Source organism: Anser anser, assembly GCF_964211835.1.
Source record: "Anser anser genome assembly, chromosome: 1".
NCBI lineage: Eukaryota > Metazoa > Chordata > Aves > Anseriformes > Anatidae > Anser > Anser anser.
In genome coordinates this window covers 115,893,135-115,913,206 of record NC_139720.1, presented here as the reverse complement: position 1 = coordinate 115,913,206, position 20,072 = coordinate 115,893,135, and the positions used below count along the sequence as shown (strand labels likewise).

General features: G+C 41.2%; 1 protein-coding gene across 1 annotated transcript in view; it reads right to left on the bottom strand.

Annotated features, from left to right (window-relative positions):
• Positions 1-17,548: 17,548 nt before the first annotated feature.
• Positions 17,549-20,072, bottom strand: part of PCP4 (Purkinje cell protein 4) — a 54,282-nt gene continuing 51,758 nt past the window's right edge. Inside the window, exon 3 of the mRNA XM_083838796.1 lies at positions 17,549-20,065. Coding sequence (XP_083694922.1) covers positions 19,938-20,065 — 128 coding nt within the window. The 3' untranslated portion in view covers positions 17,549-19,937. The remainder of the gene's footprint in view (positions 20,066-20,072) is intronic.

Genomic DNA, 20,072 nt, shown 5'->3' with positions numbered 1-20,072 from the left:
ATGTCAGTACCTATCAGCTTTAGCATATGTAAGAAAAACTCCTCTAAATGTTTTTGTTGTTCTTGTTTCTTTGTTTTCCAATAAGGCTTTTAATGGTTAATGATGTTCCTAACAGCTTTTTCGTCTTTTGTAGAAAGTTTATTCCCTTCAGTAATGTATTGCAGAAAGACAATGAAGAAGTATATTATGCACTAAGTAACTTTTTATATAGGAGAGACTCTCCCTCATACTGCTAACATGCTCAGGCTACAATGCATGAAGTTCCTAATTCACATATAACTTCCAGCCATTCTAGAAGGTTTGATCACAAGAACGCTGATCACACATCTGGAAGCATGCTCAATGAAGCAAATGCTTCCACTTTTCTCCAAAGTGAAGTCAATAAAGGAAAAAAGGAAAGAAAAAAAAAAAAGTGCATCATGAAGTTATGAGAAAGACTGTGCTAATGTAACTGATGGAGAATCTGATTCATTTTCAGGCTTATTTTTGCTCTCTGGAGAAATTGAGCCCCAAGCCTTTGATTTCCGTACACAGTTCAGGAAAGAGAAATTTTGGGGGGTATGTATACACACATAGGTGTGTTTATGTGTATATTCATATATGTGTGTATATATACACATGTATATTTGTACTTTAATACGTAAACACACATTTCAACAAGAGACCGAGGGATGCACAGGTCATAATGCTCAGAGTAGTTCTATGGTGGGGGCTGCAAAAATGAGCTGTTTGGGCTGATAACTCGCATATCAAACAGAGTATGTATGCAGCCTAATGCTATAGGGGTGGGCTTCTCTGAACCATGACTCAACAAATAAGCATTGCACAGATATCTGTTATATCCTGCCCCACAAATTTTCCTTCTTCTTTTGTATTTTATTTCACTGAGTAAATTTACTCACAGGGGCTTAAGCACCAGCACCTGAGGTTTGTTCTTCTTTCACACAGGCAGGCTGAAAGTGCAGCCTTTGTCTCATTATATGGCTTTTATGACTTGGAAAATGGATATTGCAATCTCAATGTGCAACTGATGCATGGTGCACAGATGCAGTGCCTTGGAAAGCATTTGCATTGACTATCATGATGTTTTCCTAATTAGATGCCTCTGAATGCAGCTCTATTTCCAGCACGGTTTTTACGTCGAACTGCACACAAATCCAGTTCAACTGGCAGTTTAGCTTACCCAAATGCCATCAACAGAAGTTAGCTGAAATAAATTAAAGAGGCAGTAATGTGCCTGTAGCATTAACATTAGCATTTCATGGCCTTTAGCTAGCTCAGGCAATAAATAGACTTGATTCGTGAAAAGTTTCCTGCTTATGCAGACAGAAGGGTCTGATCACTGCAGGCTGATTTCTGCGTCTCATCAGGCATCAGCACTCAGCCTTTTTGATGGGTTTTGGAGTATCTTGACCGTGGTCATAATGTATCTTGCTCTCCAAGAGAGGGTTAAAGGAGAGAAGGAAAGCAAGGAAAGGTAAAATGGAGGATGGACCCCAAAGAAACCATGCTTCCCACTGAGCTGATGGAGCAAGCAGTTCAATAGCGGTGGCCATAGCAGTGCTCCCTCCTAGTTACTGATTGGAGTGACTGAGGATTGCTGATTGAAAACTAGCCAGCACGGGCTGTGATTAAAGGTTTTTCCCTCCAGTCACCCTTCAACAGACAGATGATGTGAAACACAAGCCGTAAAGAGAATGAGAGGATATCTGTTCAGATTTCTGGGGAAATTCAGAAGAGGTACCTACATTTTCTCATGCCATCCTACTCTTTTCACCACTGCTGGATGCAAAAATGCTTTTAAGTACCTGAAGCCGCAAATATAAAATACAGCATGATTTTAACTGCTGCCTCCAGCTATTTTCCTAGAGCCACAGACAGGCAGGGAGTTAAATGGTCATACTGTCAGAAGAGCTGAGCACTCAGCAGCCCTGCCTGCTGAAGACTATTTGGAGCTGATTTAAAGTGGCTCTTCTAGAAATGATCCATCATGGCAAGAAGTGTGATTTTGCACAGCAGTTAACACCATGGCTTTATCAAGTAGTCGAACAGAAAGGGACAGTGAGCCAGGCAGCAGGCACAACTGATGGAGGAACACAGTGGTAGAACAAAACGGTGCCAGAAACTGGGCTGAGATGGGGTCTGCTGAGGGAACAGGAGAGGGAGCAAAAGAAAAAATTCTTACCTTTGTGGGGGTCCAAACTGTATTGAGTTATTGTTTTATTTTTTATTTTTCTTTTCAGAAATATGAATTGTTTCAAGTATTGGGACTGAAGAAGTATTGTGTTGGGATAAAGTCTCAAAATGGAGTTGTTTAAAGAGGTGAATTATGTGCTCCCTCAGCAATTGTTTATAGGAGTCCCTCACTAGAGTTAAGGAAGGGAGTGGCCTTCTGCCCAGGCTGAGGCAGACTTCCTTCCCTAAATTTGATTTCAAGTGAATGGGGACTAAGTTTGCCTCTGACAAGAAATCCTCTAGCAGAAGGGAGCAGGTAACAGTGGATGTGAATTTTATGGCACCCTATTGCCTGTGGGCTGCATGTTAGACAAACAAAAAAATTCCAAGGTGGGAAACTACTAGTCAAAAGAAGCTCCTAAAAGACAAAAAAAAAAAAAAAAAAAAAGAAGACACTTTTAAAACCTGAATTCTTCCCAGGAGCACCATATGCAGTGACTACACTGTATGCCAAAAGCTGGGTCTCCTTGAGAGGGAAGCAGGGTCCTTTGGGACCAAGCACGGCAGGAAGCAGGTGACAATTGCCATCCAAAACCCCCTGAATGGGGATTCCCTTGGATGATGCAGATAGAAAACCTGAAAACCTGCCAGAGAGGGTCTGGGACAAACCAGAGAGCAAGGTGAGAGCCACCACCACCTCCTGAGCATCTGAGCTGGGTGCCACACACAGCTTCATTTCTCCCAGACCATCTCTTTGAGAGCAAATCCTTATGTAGTATCATAGAAAAGTTTACATGTGTGCACCTTTACCACCAAAGGGTCTTCAGTTTTTGTCATCTATGTAATTTGTCTTCAGTCACAACAAGAACCACAACTCTAAATAAATAAATAAATTAAATAAATAAATAATAATAATTCTGTTCCAGAATGTTGCAGATTACCTAAATACATGCTAGCTTTACTCTGGCAGGCTGGGCTAGGTTTGCTCTGCTATTTTACCATAGCTTAGAGTTTGATGATCAGTTTATCCCATGATTTTTTTCCAGGCAATAAATACTGGCTATATGTGGCAAAGCATCTGGAGCCTTTCGTTAGCCCAACACACGAATGAAGCAGAATAGTCAGCAAGACCATTGAGGCTAGGTTTGAGGCTAGGTTTGATTTATGTCAGTTGTTCAAATTACAACCTTTTGTGCACTGTGTGTGTAAAAGTAACGCAGTAGTAATGATCCATCAGTGAGGCAAACTGCACCTTCAAAAAGAAGAAAAGGCATTGCACTTTTTGCACTGAGTACATAAATGATGTTGCATGGCTGAGGAGAGAATGGCCACGTGGCTGAGGACAGCTTCAGTGTAAGACATTTCCAGTTCCTTGACATGGTACCGAACTACAGTGGCAGATCACAAGGCAACTGCAGAGGAGTTTATCTGTATATGTGTGGCCTGTGAGAAGTATACTCTGTGAGAACAACAGTTTAAAAACTCTTTTTCTTGTTTGGAAATGTGGAAATACAGAAGATAATATGACTGCTTAGAGCATAAAAACATAGCATGGAATATTCTGTGCTCACTCTTATCAATAATTTGACGAGGACAGAAGGTTGTTTTCCAGGATTTTTCACCCTGTACAAAGACAGATCTTGATAACAAGCACATTTCATGCATTATCAGCAATGTATTAGCGCCTTTTTCAGCTGAAGAAGTAAGTTAAGATTTATTGAAAAGAGTGGTATTTGTTTTTCTGTGGCCACTCAAGCTAAAGCAATATCAAAATGTTTCTGAGCTTTATCTCTTGGTATGCAATTAGCTGAAAGGAAACATGTCTGCATAATTATTTCCAAGACTGAGGTCAATCATTAGCAATGTTTGTAAATATAAACAGTATGCTACCATAAAACTGCCCTTAAAACTGTTTGACAGTGTATCATGATGTGCAGCTGGTAACACTGAAGTTAACTTTGGAAGAAACCAATCTACTTTCAACCTTAGCACATACACTGCAGCAATAGCAAACCATGCTCTCACTAAGACATCATTTGATCTTTAAAGCCTATAGGACAGGAGGGTTTGGTCACATTTCCGTACCTAGCAGCAGACTGTTCATGTCAGCCTCGGCCACGGGGAATTTTTGAGAATACTCAGCTCTGCACAGGAAAGCATAAAGAAACCTGAAATATTCTGGAGATATTAAAAATTACTTTCCTATATTAATTTATATTTGCTAAATTGTAATTCTTAAGTCTCCTGAAGATGGTGAGATGGAGAAAGATGAGCACAGCTTTTTAATACAAAATCTCTGAGAAACTATGACAAAATTAGAACAATCTCATCCTGCATCTGCTGAGGTTTTACAAAACATATTAACTTAAGAGTAAATTACAACAAAGAACAGATGACAGATTACTTGCTCATAAAAATAACTCCTCTTAAATAAAATGCAAAATTATTGAATTCACAGCTGCACATTTGTTCTTAAGTAATTGAATTCAAATTCTGATTTCTGAGAGGAAAATTTTTATTCACTGAATGAACTACATTTTCTGGAGAAAGAGAAAATGTGACTTTGGAAACTAGACGAGCAAAAGAGGGAAACTTCTGATTGACTTGTGTTTGTACAATGTATAACGTGAACTGAAATATTAAGTAAAATGTGGGGCGGGGGGGGGGGAGGTTGTCAGTAGCCCAGTATTAGAAACGGTCCTGTTCTATTTTTAAACACTTTTATTTTTCAAAATTCTAGCTTAACTCTCATGCTTAATAGTAATGGCATTTATCGTGTAAATTCCTAACTCAAATATATTAGCAGAAAGGCGACCTTGCCAGATTGCAGAAATATGCTAAACATTAAATCCTGTAAGGCTTATGTCTCACTCACACATGCAAAGAAGTTTCAAATGATTATGAAATACAACATGTATTATGATTCTATTGAACTTGCATAATATTTTAAAATAAGAAATTGAAGTTTATAATAGCTGAATTTTACATGTCACAGTCATAGAAAAATTCAGGAGAAAAACACCCCAGGATGCTAAGGGAAACATACTTCTCTAAACGATCCCTTATTTTTCATGTTGTCCCTTACTTTCACCCAGGAAAGGCAGGAGCTGTCTTACCAAAGACCTCTGTCACTCATTTCTCTTTAGTCAGACACCAAGGCAAACGGATCAGCCACCAGTTCCTCTCACTACTCCTCTCCAGGAATTCAATTAGAGAAAACGACTGCCTGGTGAATATGCTTCCCATTAGCTTCCCCTGGACCTTGAGCTCAGATTCATTTGTAAAGCAGAAATAACCCACTCAGGAGGGTTCTTAAAAGAGTAATTTCTTTTAAAGGTCACGCGTGCACTTTTGAAAGAACTGAACTGCGCAGGAGGAATTATTAGAGCTATTACGTGAAATGCAGGTTTTGTGGGCATCAAAACATCAAATCTAAATGCTTTTGTCTTTCAGAGTTTTTAAAATGTACATGTTTGCACCTATATGGACAATAGATATAGCTAAACGCAGCAGCTGCATATGATAGGCAGAAACTCACCTCGTACCTAAATATCTCATATCCAGCATGTTTTCAAACTGGCCACTTGTCCACAAAAGAGAGCTAAAGATAACTTGTTCTCTAACTGACAATTTAGTTAGTGACCTTGACTAGACAGCCCTGAAAGGCCTGAAGTTAAATGCCACAGCTAAGGAAAGGTTTTCTCCCTGGCTTTCTCCTCAATCTGACTTCACTAAATGTAACAGTTTCAAGACAAAAGGTGATGGCTAGAGCCCAGCACCCAGAAGAAATCCCATCTGGTTCAATTGTTCCATTACTGAAATCCAAAGACAGTCATCCATCAGCTCGTTGACAAAATTTGAAAAGGTGGCTCCTCTAAGTGATACGCGATTTTTCCAGGACAAATAATGCCTTTACGTGACACTGTAAACTGCAGGGGGGGAAATAAAAAAGAAAAAAGAATTTTTAAACCCAGAGACCAGGACTAGCATCTTATTTTAGCAATACAGCTGTTACCAAGGCAAGAAGCACTACGCTTTTCTGAAACTTCAGCTGAATGATGCAAAGCAGCTCGTGTTGCATTGAGTGGGAATACGGCTATTTTCCTGAAAAGGGTATTTAAAAAGAAATCTCTCTTAGATCAATTAATTTGTTTGATTGTATGTAGGTGTGGAACAGATTTCTCTCAAGTATTTGGTCACAGAAGCAGTGTTGGGCTGTAGCAATGAGCTCCTTTTCTTTCCTCCTTTTCAGGCCAGAGGAAAAAATAATCTGTGAGAATTATCCATTTCCCACTGAAGGTTTCCTACTGATATTTGACTTTAGAACAAAAGTCCCTAAAATGCTATGAAATGAAGTCATAAAATTCCTGGGTTATATAACAGCCTCTTCTCACTAAAAGTGATGCCTTTAGTACCATTCTCTTTTTCCTCATTTTTTCCAATTTACGTGAAAACTGGTTTGGAAGCAGTCTGTCTTCAGCACCTGGCTTCTGTTGCTGAGGGATTTATTAGATGGATTTCCAAGTCTCCATTAACTGTGACTTTCTAGTTTATTAACTATTTACATTTGGTGTCACATAAGCATGTCTAACATAAGCACTCCTGAAGTAAATGTAGGTGATATATAAATAATGAAGGAGTAGTGAATTGGATCAGCTTTGTCTGGAAATGGGATAAACTCTTCACTACCTCAGGCAGGAGCTCTTTCTAAAGGACCAAACCAAGGTGAGTTTCTCGCTGGAGAAAGAGGCTGGATACTTTCAAGGTTGTGTTGGAAGAAAAATTACTGCAGCCACAGAAATGTGTGTCAGGACCTCAATAGGCAATGGGTCAGCTTGGTTTGCCCCCCAGGAACAGGAATTTCAGTGCCAGGAAAAGGTTGTATCCCCCCAGACTGCCACACTGAAGCTCGGCTGGACCAAACAGATGTGTCCCATTCAACTGCAGAAGCCCAGAAGTACACGTTCCTCAGCCAAGCTCAGCCTTGGGGATGGATGCGGTCAATCAAGGGAGGTGGTAGCACAGGGCGCCTTTTGGCACCCTGTGTTTCAGCTGTCACAGTTCAACAGCAGCAGCACATAAGAGCCCTCTCCTCTACGGGAAAGAAGGACTGGTTGTGAGGGATCATCTCACCCCCTGACCACACACACACAGGCCTATCTGATCTTCTTGAAAGCTTCCTTGCAATATATATATATATATGTAGATATGTGTGTATATATATATGTACATTTATATATAGAGAGAGAGCTTGCTAATATATATATATTATTTTTGGAAGTCCCATTCCATTACTACCATATTATGTGAAATATCAAAAAAGAGGAATCTGAAGCAGGCTAATTTCCAGATGGGCAATGAAAATTTAAAATAAATAAATAAATAAATAATGGACAGAATGAATTGGGGGTATCTACATGGAAGGTGATGGCCAATGCATGGCTTACCACAGCAGGCTTAGAGCTCTTTACTCATCAGTACTGTCAGAGCCATTTCTAATACAGCAGAGACAGCAGCAAGGAGATGAGAGGAGCACATTTACAGGCATGAGGATTACCAGGCTGTTGTACTCTTCCCCGATGAATGCACTTGCCTCGCATCCATCTTGCACTTTGCAACCCCAGAATGATGTGCTTAGTAGCTGTACCTCAGCAACGCTATTTGCACCTGCCAGGAACTACAGGCAGTACTGCTCTGGTTGTGCTCAGTGCACATTTTCAAGATTTCTTTGAATCTGCACAAACTGCAGAATCAGGGTTCTGTCTGTGACTGGATGATTTCTGGAGCCGGGCATCTTGTCCTAGATAGGATCCACTGACCTGTGCTACAAATGCTTTGATCGAGCTCTGCCTGGCCTCACAAGCTGGGAGCTTTCATGGCAAGGAGCAGACCTGAGATTAATTCAAAGAGTAGTGAGGAAAATACCTGTTCTACAATACTAGTTCTTTCTCAGACGTTTCCTTGCAGGTAAATCTTACACAACTGCTAGCAGAAACAGATACATAACAAGAGAAAAATTGTCTGTTTTCATTTTCAATGCAACAGATGTATCAAGAAAGCAATCAGATGGCACTGCAGCTATGTTTATAAATGGATGGCTAACAACTGGAAGCTGGCGCAAATTAAGTCAGATTGATTTTGTTCTAGGTGAGAGCTTGCTAATAACACTGAAAGGCACTATGAAGAGAGGTGCTGTTCACCCTGGTTGGCAGAATCCTCATCCAACATGAAATTGTTGCAGCTGAATATAGCACATTTACCCAGTCTGTGAAAGATTTTCAAAAGCACACAGGAGATTAAAGTGCATAAGTGTCAATGCCTTCAAGTGGTACTTGCTTTTGTGAATTTAATCCCGAGACTACAGTAAATATAATGAGACACACACACACACAAAGAGGGGAAAAAAAAAAAAAAAGAAAAAAAAGAAAAAAAAACAGTCTGAATTGCTATCTAGCTTTACATAAGTTTGACAAATCTTGCTTTTGTTTTAATCTGACTGATGCTGTAAGAAGAAAACAGACAAAAACCCCTGCTTTTTCACATATTATCAAACTGGAAAATAACATTCAGAATAATATTTAGCTTGATAGGGTCACTGATGCAAGTATTCTTAAATACTAAACGAAAACAGCAGGTAGAAATCAACAGGTTATTTTCTGTCTGAGAAGAGGCAAGAGAAGGGAGCTAACTGACCTAGACTAATCATCTCACCTAATGAATACCACTGCTGACACCATATGAAAATGGATTCGTAAGAGGGAATAGCGTAGCCTAAAGCATGCAAACAAAAGTAAACTTCTAACACTGATTTGCATCAGAGTCCTTGGCCTATTTTCTAAAAATAATAATGTTGACTCCAGCAACCCAATCAAGCGTTATCGGTAGTGTATCAACAGAAAAGCTATTCATCTGAGAGTGTTTTAGCAAGAAACAGCAGGAAAATCTAGAGGGAATGAAATCTGGTTGCTAGTACAGAGAAAACGCAACACAAATGCATGACTGTTCATGCCACAATAGTTCAGGCACTCCCTGAAATTTTCGCAATAGCTGAGAAATCATATTTCTGTGTAAATGCGTCTCCGTTGGCCATGTGGTTTTGTATTTTGAGGTACAAAACATTTTTCAGTGGCATTTTGCAAGCATTAAATTTGTCACCTGTGCATTGTCAGCTATTTCCAAGGCAGAGAGTCAGGACTCTCCAGAACTGGCAAGCAGGCTGCTGCTCGGCAGTGACAGGAATTGCAAAGGGCATTGTGTTATGTCTTCAAGGTTTTCTGATGAATATGCATTTAAATGAAGCAATCTGTTCCCCACACACGCACACTTTGCGGCCTGTTTTGTTATCATTCAGGAACACGATACACCTCACCAAAGCTGCCACCCTAGGGAGGCTGAGGAACCCTGGCTGGTGGGACACATCTGCACATGGGCTGCCCACCCATGCCTGCGAGCATGAGGGCAAGAAGGGGCTGTGGGTACTCTGAGTTTTAGGGGATATTCAGTACATGGAGTGACGAATTTTGAGGTGATAACTCTCAGTACCAGCTGCATGGAAGCAGATCCAGCTCCAAGGTTATGCCTCACCTTTATGTGCCTGCACATACTCCCTTGTGCTGCAGTCCCCTTGTGCAGCCCAGCCCCCTGCTTCATGCCACTGGCCTGCTTGTGCAGCATGGTGGCAAACGATGCAACTAAAACTCAAGGGCAGACATAGTCTAAGTGTAAGTCACGCTGGTGCACACAGGGCTGTTCTCCTGTTTTCCTGTGTACCAGCTGCACATTTATGCTACGTTTGAGCTAGAGCTCTGACTGTGCGTTGGCACTGAAGGAATGCTGTGCAGATGAAAAAAGGGATGTTCAGCATTTTGTGTTTGTTTCATCAAAATCTGCTTCTGTGCAGGCAAAAAGAGAATTTGCCTTCTCACTGGATGCCTTCAGGATTTCCGTTACTCTTTTATTCTCTTTCTTTTTTCTTTGTTGCCAGCCCTAACCTTGAAGCTTTGGCAGATATAAACTATAAATACTATTGAAAATTACTCATTTAAATTAGTCTTATTGAATACAAAGCTTGCAGGATTTCAATTGCAAAGCACAGCACAGAATTGGGATAAGGGACTTTCAGTTCAGAAGAGGGGCACTAACTCACGTACAATTGTAAGAATGGAGCAAATGTAGGTACCTCTGTAATACCAAGAGAAAAATAAATTAATGAAAAAGCATCTCTTTAACTAGGAAAAGACAATTTACTTCTTTTGTGTAAAAGTATATAGAATATGATACTTAATGCATGTTTTTTCCTTGTAAGCATCCACACAGTGACACTGGAAAAGCAGAAAAAGAGGAGTTAATCATCCATCTTTTTGCTATGCAGTAGATGTCAATAAACTGGACTTTGTGTTCCATTCTATTAAAATCCCAGTGTCCCAGGCAATAACCCATCTTTCAATAAACACAGGTCTAATGTCCATTGAGATGTGAGCTAATGCAGAGTAGAAAATGACTTCTCTGTTTACCTACTTCCAAATTGTATTTTATCCCTTTTCATTTACTAGATAAAAACTATTGATTGCCTTAACTTATCCATTATAAAGAAAAAGCCTCTATGGTCAGGGGAATACTGACAGCAGAAGAATTCTAGTGGGGAAAAAAATTGCCTTTCCCTCTTAAACAATGATTTTAATTTCTCTAAATACAATGCCTTCCAATTCACTTTTTAAATCCCAGATCCAAGAGATGTTTCACAGATTCTCCAGAGACTGTAGGTACCATATGTCAGAGGAAAGTTTAGAGGGCAAACTGCAAGATGTCTGATCAAACACTGAGATTTTTATTTTTAACTCTAAGACAAAATTCACACAGCACAGCTGTGATCCCTAAAGCCTGCCAATTGTCTTGCATAACTTGAACACATTGCAATGCCTCAGCACTTGTGACGTTGCCCAGGTATCCCCTAAAGACAACACTGCATTGTTTAGTTTTACATAACTGAATGGGAAATATCTAAGTAATTCATCATATGAGAAAAAGAGTGAGTGGGGAATGAAATACTCCAGCTCTTTGTCAGGTAACCACCTCCTTTCCCTGCCATTGTTCCCCCTCCACCCACCTTTTCTGCTGTAATTCTCTACCTACACCTTCCACCTCCTCCTTAACGCACTGTCGTTATATATGCCCCTTCCACCTTTCCCACAGGAGCTCACTTTCCACTATAGCAAAGCCCTTTGCTCACCATGCTTTGCTGGTGTCTCCCAACAGAGTGTCCACTTCTTCCTCTTCCCCAGACGCCGTAGCCCAAGAAGCAGTGATTGCTGTTGGGTCCACTCTGGACTTAAAGGAAATGTGTTGACTCCACAGCCTTGTGGCTGCCCAACCAAAAGGTCTAGTGGTGGTGCTTATTTTTGAGCTGCCTGGTGTTTTGCCAATGAGGTTTGCCTGTTTGGGTTAGCCTAATTCTAGCCAGGGAGACAGATGTATGCTCCCATCAGCTACCAAATTACCCTCCAAGATAGCGCTGCGTCAAGGCTGTGCAGGACTGGAATGAGTTTTGTGATGAATTTTTGGGACAAAAATCTTTGTGATGAAATTTTTGGGATGAATTATCTGATTATCCAAGATAAAACAAAACCCAATGCCATATTCCTACAAAGGTGACGCATGTACCTCCATATGGCATTTAAGTGAGGACCAAGCACATTTCCCATGTCTGGCTTGTTGCCAGCAAGTGCTCTTGAGGACCACCAAGGTCCTTGGTGACAAAAGCAAACTATTTTATGCCATCAAGACAACTGAGCTTGGCCACACCAGGAGGAGGATTAAAGGTACAGCCATGCCACACACATAAATATTTCATTGTGGCTTGTGTGCATGGTTTGAGCCATTTCAATGCATTTGGGAGAAATACCACAGTGTTCTGCTGGTCTGTCCTGTGCTGTAATTATTATTATTATCATGATGTTTCATTATTGCCACTATACCGTGAAGGGTTTTTTTTTTGTTTTTTTTTTTTATATTTTTCGTTACTTTAAATATGGACGTGGCTCCCAAGTAAAAATGGCACTGGTTGAAAAGAAAAAAAGAGAAAAAAAGAGAAAAAAAAAAAACACAACAACAATAAACAGTGACATCATTTTGCCAAAAGCTGCAAAGTAAATTCAGAAAGTCACTATACTTTGTGCTCTTGATGAAGCCAATGTGTCATCCCCTCAAGCACCCTCTCTCTGTGTCACATTAGTCCTGAAGACTTCAGTGGGAATATTTATGGTGGAAACTACTACTGAATGTGAGTAATAGTATCAGCTTGGCCTTTGTGAAAGAACATTAAATCACAACGCACTGAGAAGGGGCAAGAGTTCTCAGGCTTATTTCAAGGGCTATATTTAGATATGCTTATTCAGACTTTTCTTGTCAAATAATTAGACATCACAAGTAAAGAAAAACTAGCTTGTGAGAATAAAATAGGAATTCATTAAAACCTTTCCTGAGCTTCCAAAAAATAAAGGTTGATTTGGAGATCACTGAAGCCTGCACCTGATTGTAATGATTTAATAATGGGGGAGGGGAAAGCATAAAAAAAGTCTGAACCAGTTACAATTCCAGCCTATTTTGCAGGCCAAAGATTTGAAGATAAAGACATTTACATGGATTTCTGTATCATCCCAGTATTGCAGAGGTGCAGTGGGACTATAAGGTTAAGAAAGGTGTTTTACAATCAGTATAGTCTCTTTTAAAAAATATATTTGTATAAAGAAAGGAAAAATCCTGACTAGACAGAGAGCTCAGAGAGGCTCCAGATTCCTGCGAAATTATGTTTAGACTATAAGCCAACAAAATAATATTGTCACGGAAAATACCAAAAGATGTAAATTTGTGGTAAGGGGATTGTCACTTAAAAAATAGTCAAGATGATTATTCTACTGTGCTTGACACTAGTTAAGTTTAATTTGGATGGCTACATTTCATTTCAGACACACAGATAAATTGTCAGTTCAAAGGAGAATAACAAAAATGATGAAAAGGTTTGGAAAAGAAGACCTACAAGATAAGGTTAGGGAAACTCAGTATAGGTGGTCTGGAACAAATGAAATGGCAGGAGGGAAGGTTTAGGTTAAATGCAAACAAACTTTATAGCTTTTAGAAAAGTTCAGCCATGGAACAAGCTGCCAAGGAAGGTTTTAGACTCACCATCACTAGAGATACTAAAAGGCAGGAGACCATCTGTCAGGGAGAGTTCAGGGATAATTAAAAAAGAAAAAAAAAAAAAAAGCGCTGTCACAATTTAGGAGTTGGGCTAAATAACCCATTCATGACTAGACTATAATGGACTAGAAGCGGCATGGGTACTCTTTTTAGGGTAATTTCCTAGATATTTTCACTGTGAAGATTGCCTTGATCATATAAACCAGCACAAGTCAATTCTGTTGATTTCAGATGGGGAAGGATATTTGCATTTGAGTATTTAGAGGGGATAGACATCTAAATGTTAATGTAACCATAGCAAGAACACACTCCTTTTTTTCCCCATCATGCTTTGCTTATGTGTATAGTGTGTACCTTAAAGCTGATATAGAAAAAAACAATAATTTATTCAGCTTAAGCCTGCAGTTTGTCATCTCTCTTAGTATTGCAAGAAAATAATGATTTTCGCATTTAAAAAGATTTCAGATCAGGTCAAAACTGGTCAGTAGTAAATGGTCAATAATGGATATAAAGCCATGACTGCTTTGCCATACTGTTATGGCACTGAGATGACACTGGAGTCTGAGCATCTCTTTTAGCCTCACAACAAACCACTGACTTTCAGGACACACCTTAGCAAGCTTCTCCATGCTGCAAGGCATCTGCTAGCTCGTGGGTTTTACGGACATTTTAAGCAACCTAGCCCAAGTGGCCTTCAGAGGTGATTCAGCTGAACCGCCGTGACTTTGTTTTGGAAGTTTCCACAGTCAGCTGCCAGGTCTAAAATGGGAGCTGGCAGGTAATAACTGAGGGTAGCAGAAGGCACCTAAGATACCACTCAGATGCAGAGGCCTCCGGTTCTGTCTAAATGAGAACACCACCACCTGGGGTGAGATGTGCACCACAGCCATGTCCCAGAAGTGGGCCATTATACAGCCTGGTTGAGTACCACTTCCTCCCTCCTCCACACATATTCCTCAAACTTTGTTTTTTGTGACCGAGAAACTGTGACACACTCCAGCTGGTCTTCTGAGGTAGATGAGCAGGGACCACAGCTGTAGGGATGGCTTCCATTCGTGCTTGGGAATGCCTCCACTATGCTGCATTTTTCCTCTGGATCCAATGGGACCAGTGTTTGGGAAACACTACGTGGCAGGTAAGATTCACTGGAGTACATACATACCTTCTGGCAGCAGCCAGCTTTGCTTCGAAGAGCCCTTGTTTCTTTGTAGTCCTGAAACAACCCAAATGCAAGGGCTCATTACGAGAGACTGCGCACTGTTCTGGTGCTGCGTTTTGGGAGCAGGGGATGTGTAACATGGACATGGAAACAACATCTATTCAGTGAACCGCCCCCAAGATTCTTGATTTTGAGGGTTCCCAGACTGTTGCCTTGCCACTGCAGGTCTGCAGTCAGTGCTAAGCCCAATGGCATGGCTGCGACAGAGTGTGTGGCACACTGGGGAGAAGCTGGCAGAGAGCAGCTTGCAGACTCAAATGAAACAATCAAACAACCAAAAAAAAAAATTACCTGAGCTGAATAAAAATCACCTTCAGGTAAGTCAGGGAGTTTCAGCAGACCTCTCTTATCAATCCTTTCCCAAATGCACTCCTCTTTTTCTCCAACAATTCCCTGCCTCCCTTCCCTCTCCATTTCATACTCCTGCAAATGGTTTCTCTGACATATTTGCACAGCTGCACGTGGCCATTGGTCTTTGGAACAATTTCAAGCAGGCTGTTGTACGAGCTGAAGTATTGCTCCTTGGCTGAAGCAGATTACTCAGCTGTGCTGACATCCACTCCAATAGGCAGGCCTGGCAGAAATGCTGCCCCACAGGGAACCCATCAGGGAACTCATCACACGCTCCCTGGACCTGCTTGGGGTGATCTTTGCAATCACTGGGGCACAAGACACAGCACCCACAACTCAGATGGGTTGCCCTCTTCCCGGAGTGTCTCTGCCCCGCAATGCAGACACAGAGGCTGGCCAAGGCTTGCTTTGATCCACACTGCATGCAGCTTGGGTGACTGAGGGCGCAGCAGCAAGGAAGGGGAGGTGAAGGCCACTTATTTATATAGGTCCTGTGACCTTCTGGTGGGCCGAAGGCCCATGGCCGGGCCGGGCAGGGCAGGGCTGTGGGGAGCTGGAGCATTAATCCTGCTGCAACCTCACTTGGGCAGAGGCAGACGGCCCTGGGGCCTTGCGTGATCTTGGGTCCTGGGCAGGTGGGAGAGCCCTGGGGTGGGCAGGGACAGGCTGGGCTAATGGTCTGATGTGATCTTTCTTTCCTCATGGGTCCTCTCAGCAAGCCTTCTGTAAAACTAGGAAGTGAGGAATGGGATTTTTCATGTAGAAAGGATTGATAACACAATTTGTCACCTTGCTTTTCATCCCTTTTTTTTCAGGGGATTTGTAAGGATATTGCACAACCCATGCTGTTGGAGTTCCAGTGGCAAAACCCCACTCCTGAGAGAGCTGGGCATACCATCGAACCCTTTTGCCGCCTGTTCCTTAACCAGTTATTTCACTGCAAGAGGACCTTATCAATTATTTCAAGACTCCCTAATTTCTTTAAGAGACCTTTTCTAAACTTTTTGAAAATCCAGATGCACCTGGGTTGTCATCAACCACCTCTCTGTTTACTCCATCAGCAACCACCAAAAGATTTGTGAATTACAACTGCTCTCAGGCCAGTGTTGCTCTATTATGGTTGTATGATGGCACACCATAGCTTCTGTAGAACCACCTAATAAAGACAGTTTTTATAAATCCACAAATCCTCCTAGAACTCTTCTTAAAATCTATTTGCCACTGCTTATTCCCCTAGAATTGAGATCAGTGTGAAGGGTTAAACAAGACAGCTTCTGTGTATCTGAGTTCCTATAGAAGATGTGGATGGATCCCACCCAGTCCCAGCAATCTGTTATTATTCGTCAGTTTACTCCAAACTCTCTCCTACTGACTTTTCAGTTTGACAATGAATTCCTCAGGTTGATGCATTATAAAAAAGACCCCTGTTGTGGGAACCTCTGCTGTGAGCGTTAATGCAAGATTAATTTCTACTTTCTGCGAGACCTCAGCTTGCCTGCATCCCCACAGTCCTTCAGTAGGCTACCAGTTTGAGGAGGGCTTGAAGAAAGTTTCATTTATAACTCTACGTTCAGCAAGCTGCAGGCTTCCCTTTCTGCATTTAATTTGTTAGAAATCACAATTTTTGCCTTTTTTTTTTTTTTTTTCCCTCATTTGGGCATTCTTGTTCTTTCTGATAGTGTTTCTTTCCTTCTAATAGTCTCCTTTGCTGTTTAGCTCTACAGGCTATTTTCATGGTCCAGGCAACAATGTGAACAAAGGATTTCTAATGCTCAGGCAATTGTTCTGATCATTCAACCGTAGGTTATTCTCTTTTGGGACAATCTGATAGGTAATTTGGAGCAGAAGCAGATGTGTCTGGGGAGGATGTAGGTGTACGTGGTGGGAGTGATAACCCTGTTTTCTGTAACACATACTGCTCTGAATAATCCTTCATGTTACCTAGAGGAACTCATGGGATTTCAGCGAAGATATCCACCTAATTTAAATCTTGCTTTTCATGACTTGGTTACTGCCATCTATGTAGTGCCAGTTAAATAGAGAGCTTGTTGAGTGTTTGGTAGTTAAAGACCCAAATTAATGCCTGGAATGTGTAAATGTCCTCTTTTTCCCATCTTAGTGGAGCTCCTGGTTGAATCGAACTCCTTTCCTCACCTCAGTAACACCCAGAGAGGTCTTTGAAAAGTATGATTTAGTGACAAGAAAGGAAATTAAAAACTGCCACCTTCAATATGCACAAAGGATGAAAAGCAAGACTTGGGAGCAAGAAAGCTCTCCTCTTTTGGAAAGATGAGCTGAATCTGTGATGCAAACATTTTATAAAAAGGGAATTGTCTGGCAAGGGCAGCCACAATTAATATGAATATCATGCCAGTTGACTATTTCCTCATTATGTTTCACTGTATATTAAGACTGTATTTGTAAGATGTGCTCTGAACTTCACATTAAAGAATAGCCCTGCTGCTGAAAGAGCCATACTTCATTTACTAACAGCCCTTGTTGCTGTGCTTCAGTAATGTAATTGTTTTCATTGTGTCCCAGCCATATGATTATTCCTGTTGTGTAGGAAATTTAAGTCCAAGGAATGTCAGATCAAATATAAAAGCCTAGTGCTTACCCATACTTTTTATTCAATTAAGTAGCCATTACAGAGCTCATGCTATTTCACATGACATAATGCAGAACGCAAATGTAGTCCTTTATTACAGACATATGTTCATTTAAACAAAATGGCACCAACACAATCCAAACCCATTACAATTTTTAAATTATTACACTGAGGTGATTATTAGATGGTGAGCAGTCTGTGAAAGGTAAGTGGAGAATCTGTAGCCTCCAGAAACTACACTTAGAGCACAGCAGCAGTGTTGTTAGAGATTTATTTGTGAAATTCATAAATGCAGAGCAACAGCGATGCTAAAATATGCTCCTGGAGTGGCAGCACTCAGTTGCAGCTTGGAGAATGCTGACTTCACAGGTGTTGTGCAGTGAGTCAGGCATATGGCCAGGGTCTGACAGACAGAGGTGCCTAAGGCAGGGTCTGGGCAGCACTTAGGGTCTTATCCCTGAACAAAGATTTTAAAAGTCCTGTCCATTCCTGCCCCATTTTGCTGTGTGTATTAAATACCTCACATGCTCTCTCTGCATATTGCTTCTGCACTGCTCACAGGATCCATCAGGCTTCCTCTGCCCAGTATTTCTGAGGGGACCCCCTACCCAGCACGGTACCAGAGTTCCTAACACTGACCATCACATTTTGACTTCTCACTAAATTGTTGCCCAGCACCGTAAGTGCCTTAACCTGTGTAAATCTGAGGGCCTTCCCTCCGCAATCTTGCAGTCTGGCTTTCACTCACAGCTCTGCACCTTGTCAGTATCGCTGCTATGGGGGGTTCTCATAGGAAGCGATCGCCACCAGCATGAGATATTTCCTTTCCCTCTATGCCCACCCCTTACTGGTAGCTTCCAATTTATATGAGAGGCCTGACGATCTGTCCTGGTGATCAGAATATGCCTGTGGGAGGTGGGAGAGGAGGAAATGAATGCCTCTAGACAGCTGGGAATTATACCTAAACCTCTCACACTTGAAGCAATCTCAACTTCAGGCTGTTCAGTTAAGGGTAGGCAGGCTGCCACTGCTCAGCCAGTATGCCTGCCTCCACCAGCCTAGAGGTGAGGCTCATGCTGCTATCTTGAAGAACTGCTATAACCTCCAGTCCTTTAGAAAACATGTCTGTCTCTGATTTCCCCAGGGATGAAGATGCCTATTGGAACCCCTAAGCCTGCTGATGAAGCCGAGGATGGGATTTTTGACGTATCTGTGCAGTGCATGCCCAAGTTGCTCCATCTAAATAGCTCCCTTTTCTGAGTACCAGCTACTTTTAAAATCTTTTCTGAACCTTCCCTGTGCACTATATAGGCAGCTAATTCCTGATCACGTCTGAAGCCAGGCAAGATCCTTACATAGGTTCAGTCTGGAATTGGTCTGTTGCTCTTTTGCAGCAGGGAGAAAATTGAAATTGTTGTGGCTGTTTTCTATTAATCAGAAACTGGGCTAACATAGTGATAGAGTAAGGGGCTCATACAAAATCACTTTAAATTACAAATAGCATAGATAGAGACAGGGAGTCTTATGATTTACTCATCAAATACTGAAAATAATACGAAAAGACAGAGATAGCATAGAAATAATTACTGAGTATGTAGAGGGTAAACAGCTGCATCAAAAACAGTTTAGAGGAGCAGTTTGTATTTTTACTAATAGTGTAAAAAAAAAAAAAAAAAAAAAAAAAAAAAGCCTTCCAAAGCTTTCTGGAATTGGATTTTGCTTTTTGTATTTTGCTTATTTTTTTTCTCCATAAGTCAATGCGCATCCAAGCTGGGCAATTTGAACATCATCATCCAAAGAGGGAGGAAAATGACAATTTCCTCACTTAAGCCACGTTATTGACATAATTGCAAGACAAAAATAAAAGCTTATGGCTTCCCACACCTCTTCTCTTCGTGCCAGCTTCTGTCTGCAACTTTTTACTTTAAGCTCATTACAGGAAAGTAATTTTAGTGTCACATTTGGCTGGCAGCAGGAATTCTCCAAATGAGGTAAGCACAGCTGAGGCACGTGCTCTCGTCCCTCAGCAAAAGCCTTGTAACATACGGTGCTGTTATGTCTCCAAGCTTTAAGTGAAGAGGAAAATAGGCATCTGGGCCGGGTTCATCTGTAACACCGTGCTTGCTGGATTAATGTGAAAAGACAGATGAAGGCAGACACTTTAATTACTTCACCCTAACTTTTTATTACAACATCAAGTAAAATGGTGAGTTACAGAGTATAATGGGTGTGAAACACCTGGGATGAAGTCACACACAAGCTCATGGTTTGTTATCTGCCAATGGGGTTTTAAATATTGATCATTTCTGTACATGCATCTTTGTGTTATTTCTGATTTTCTTGATAAACCATTTCAGGATTACTTTGATTTAAGCTGTGAGGTAGCTACTAGGACTGGGACCCCGCTTTTTTCTTCTGGAATTTCCTGAACTGGGACTGTATCGCCACGGCCGCCCGCTCTGTCTCTGGTGCGTCCATGTCTATGTCAAATTCTTCTTGAACCTTCTTCTGTCCATCTGCCCA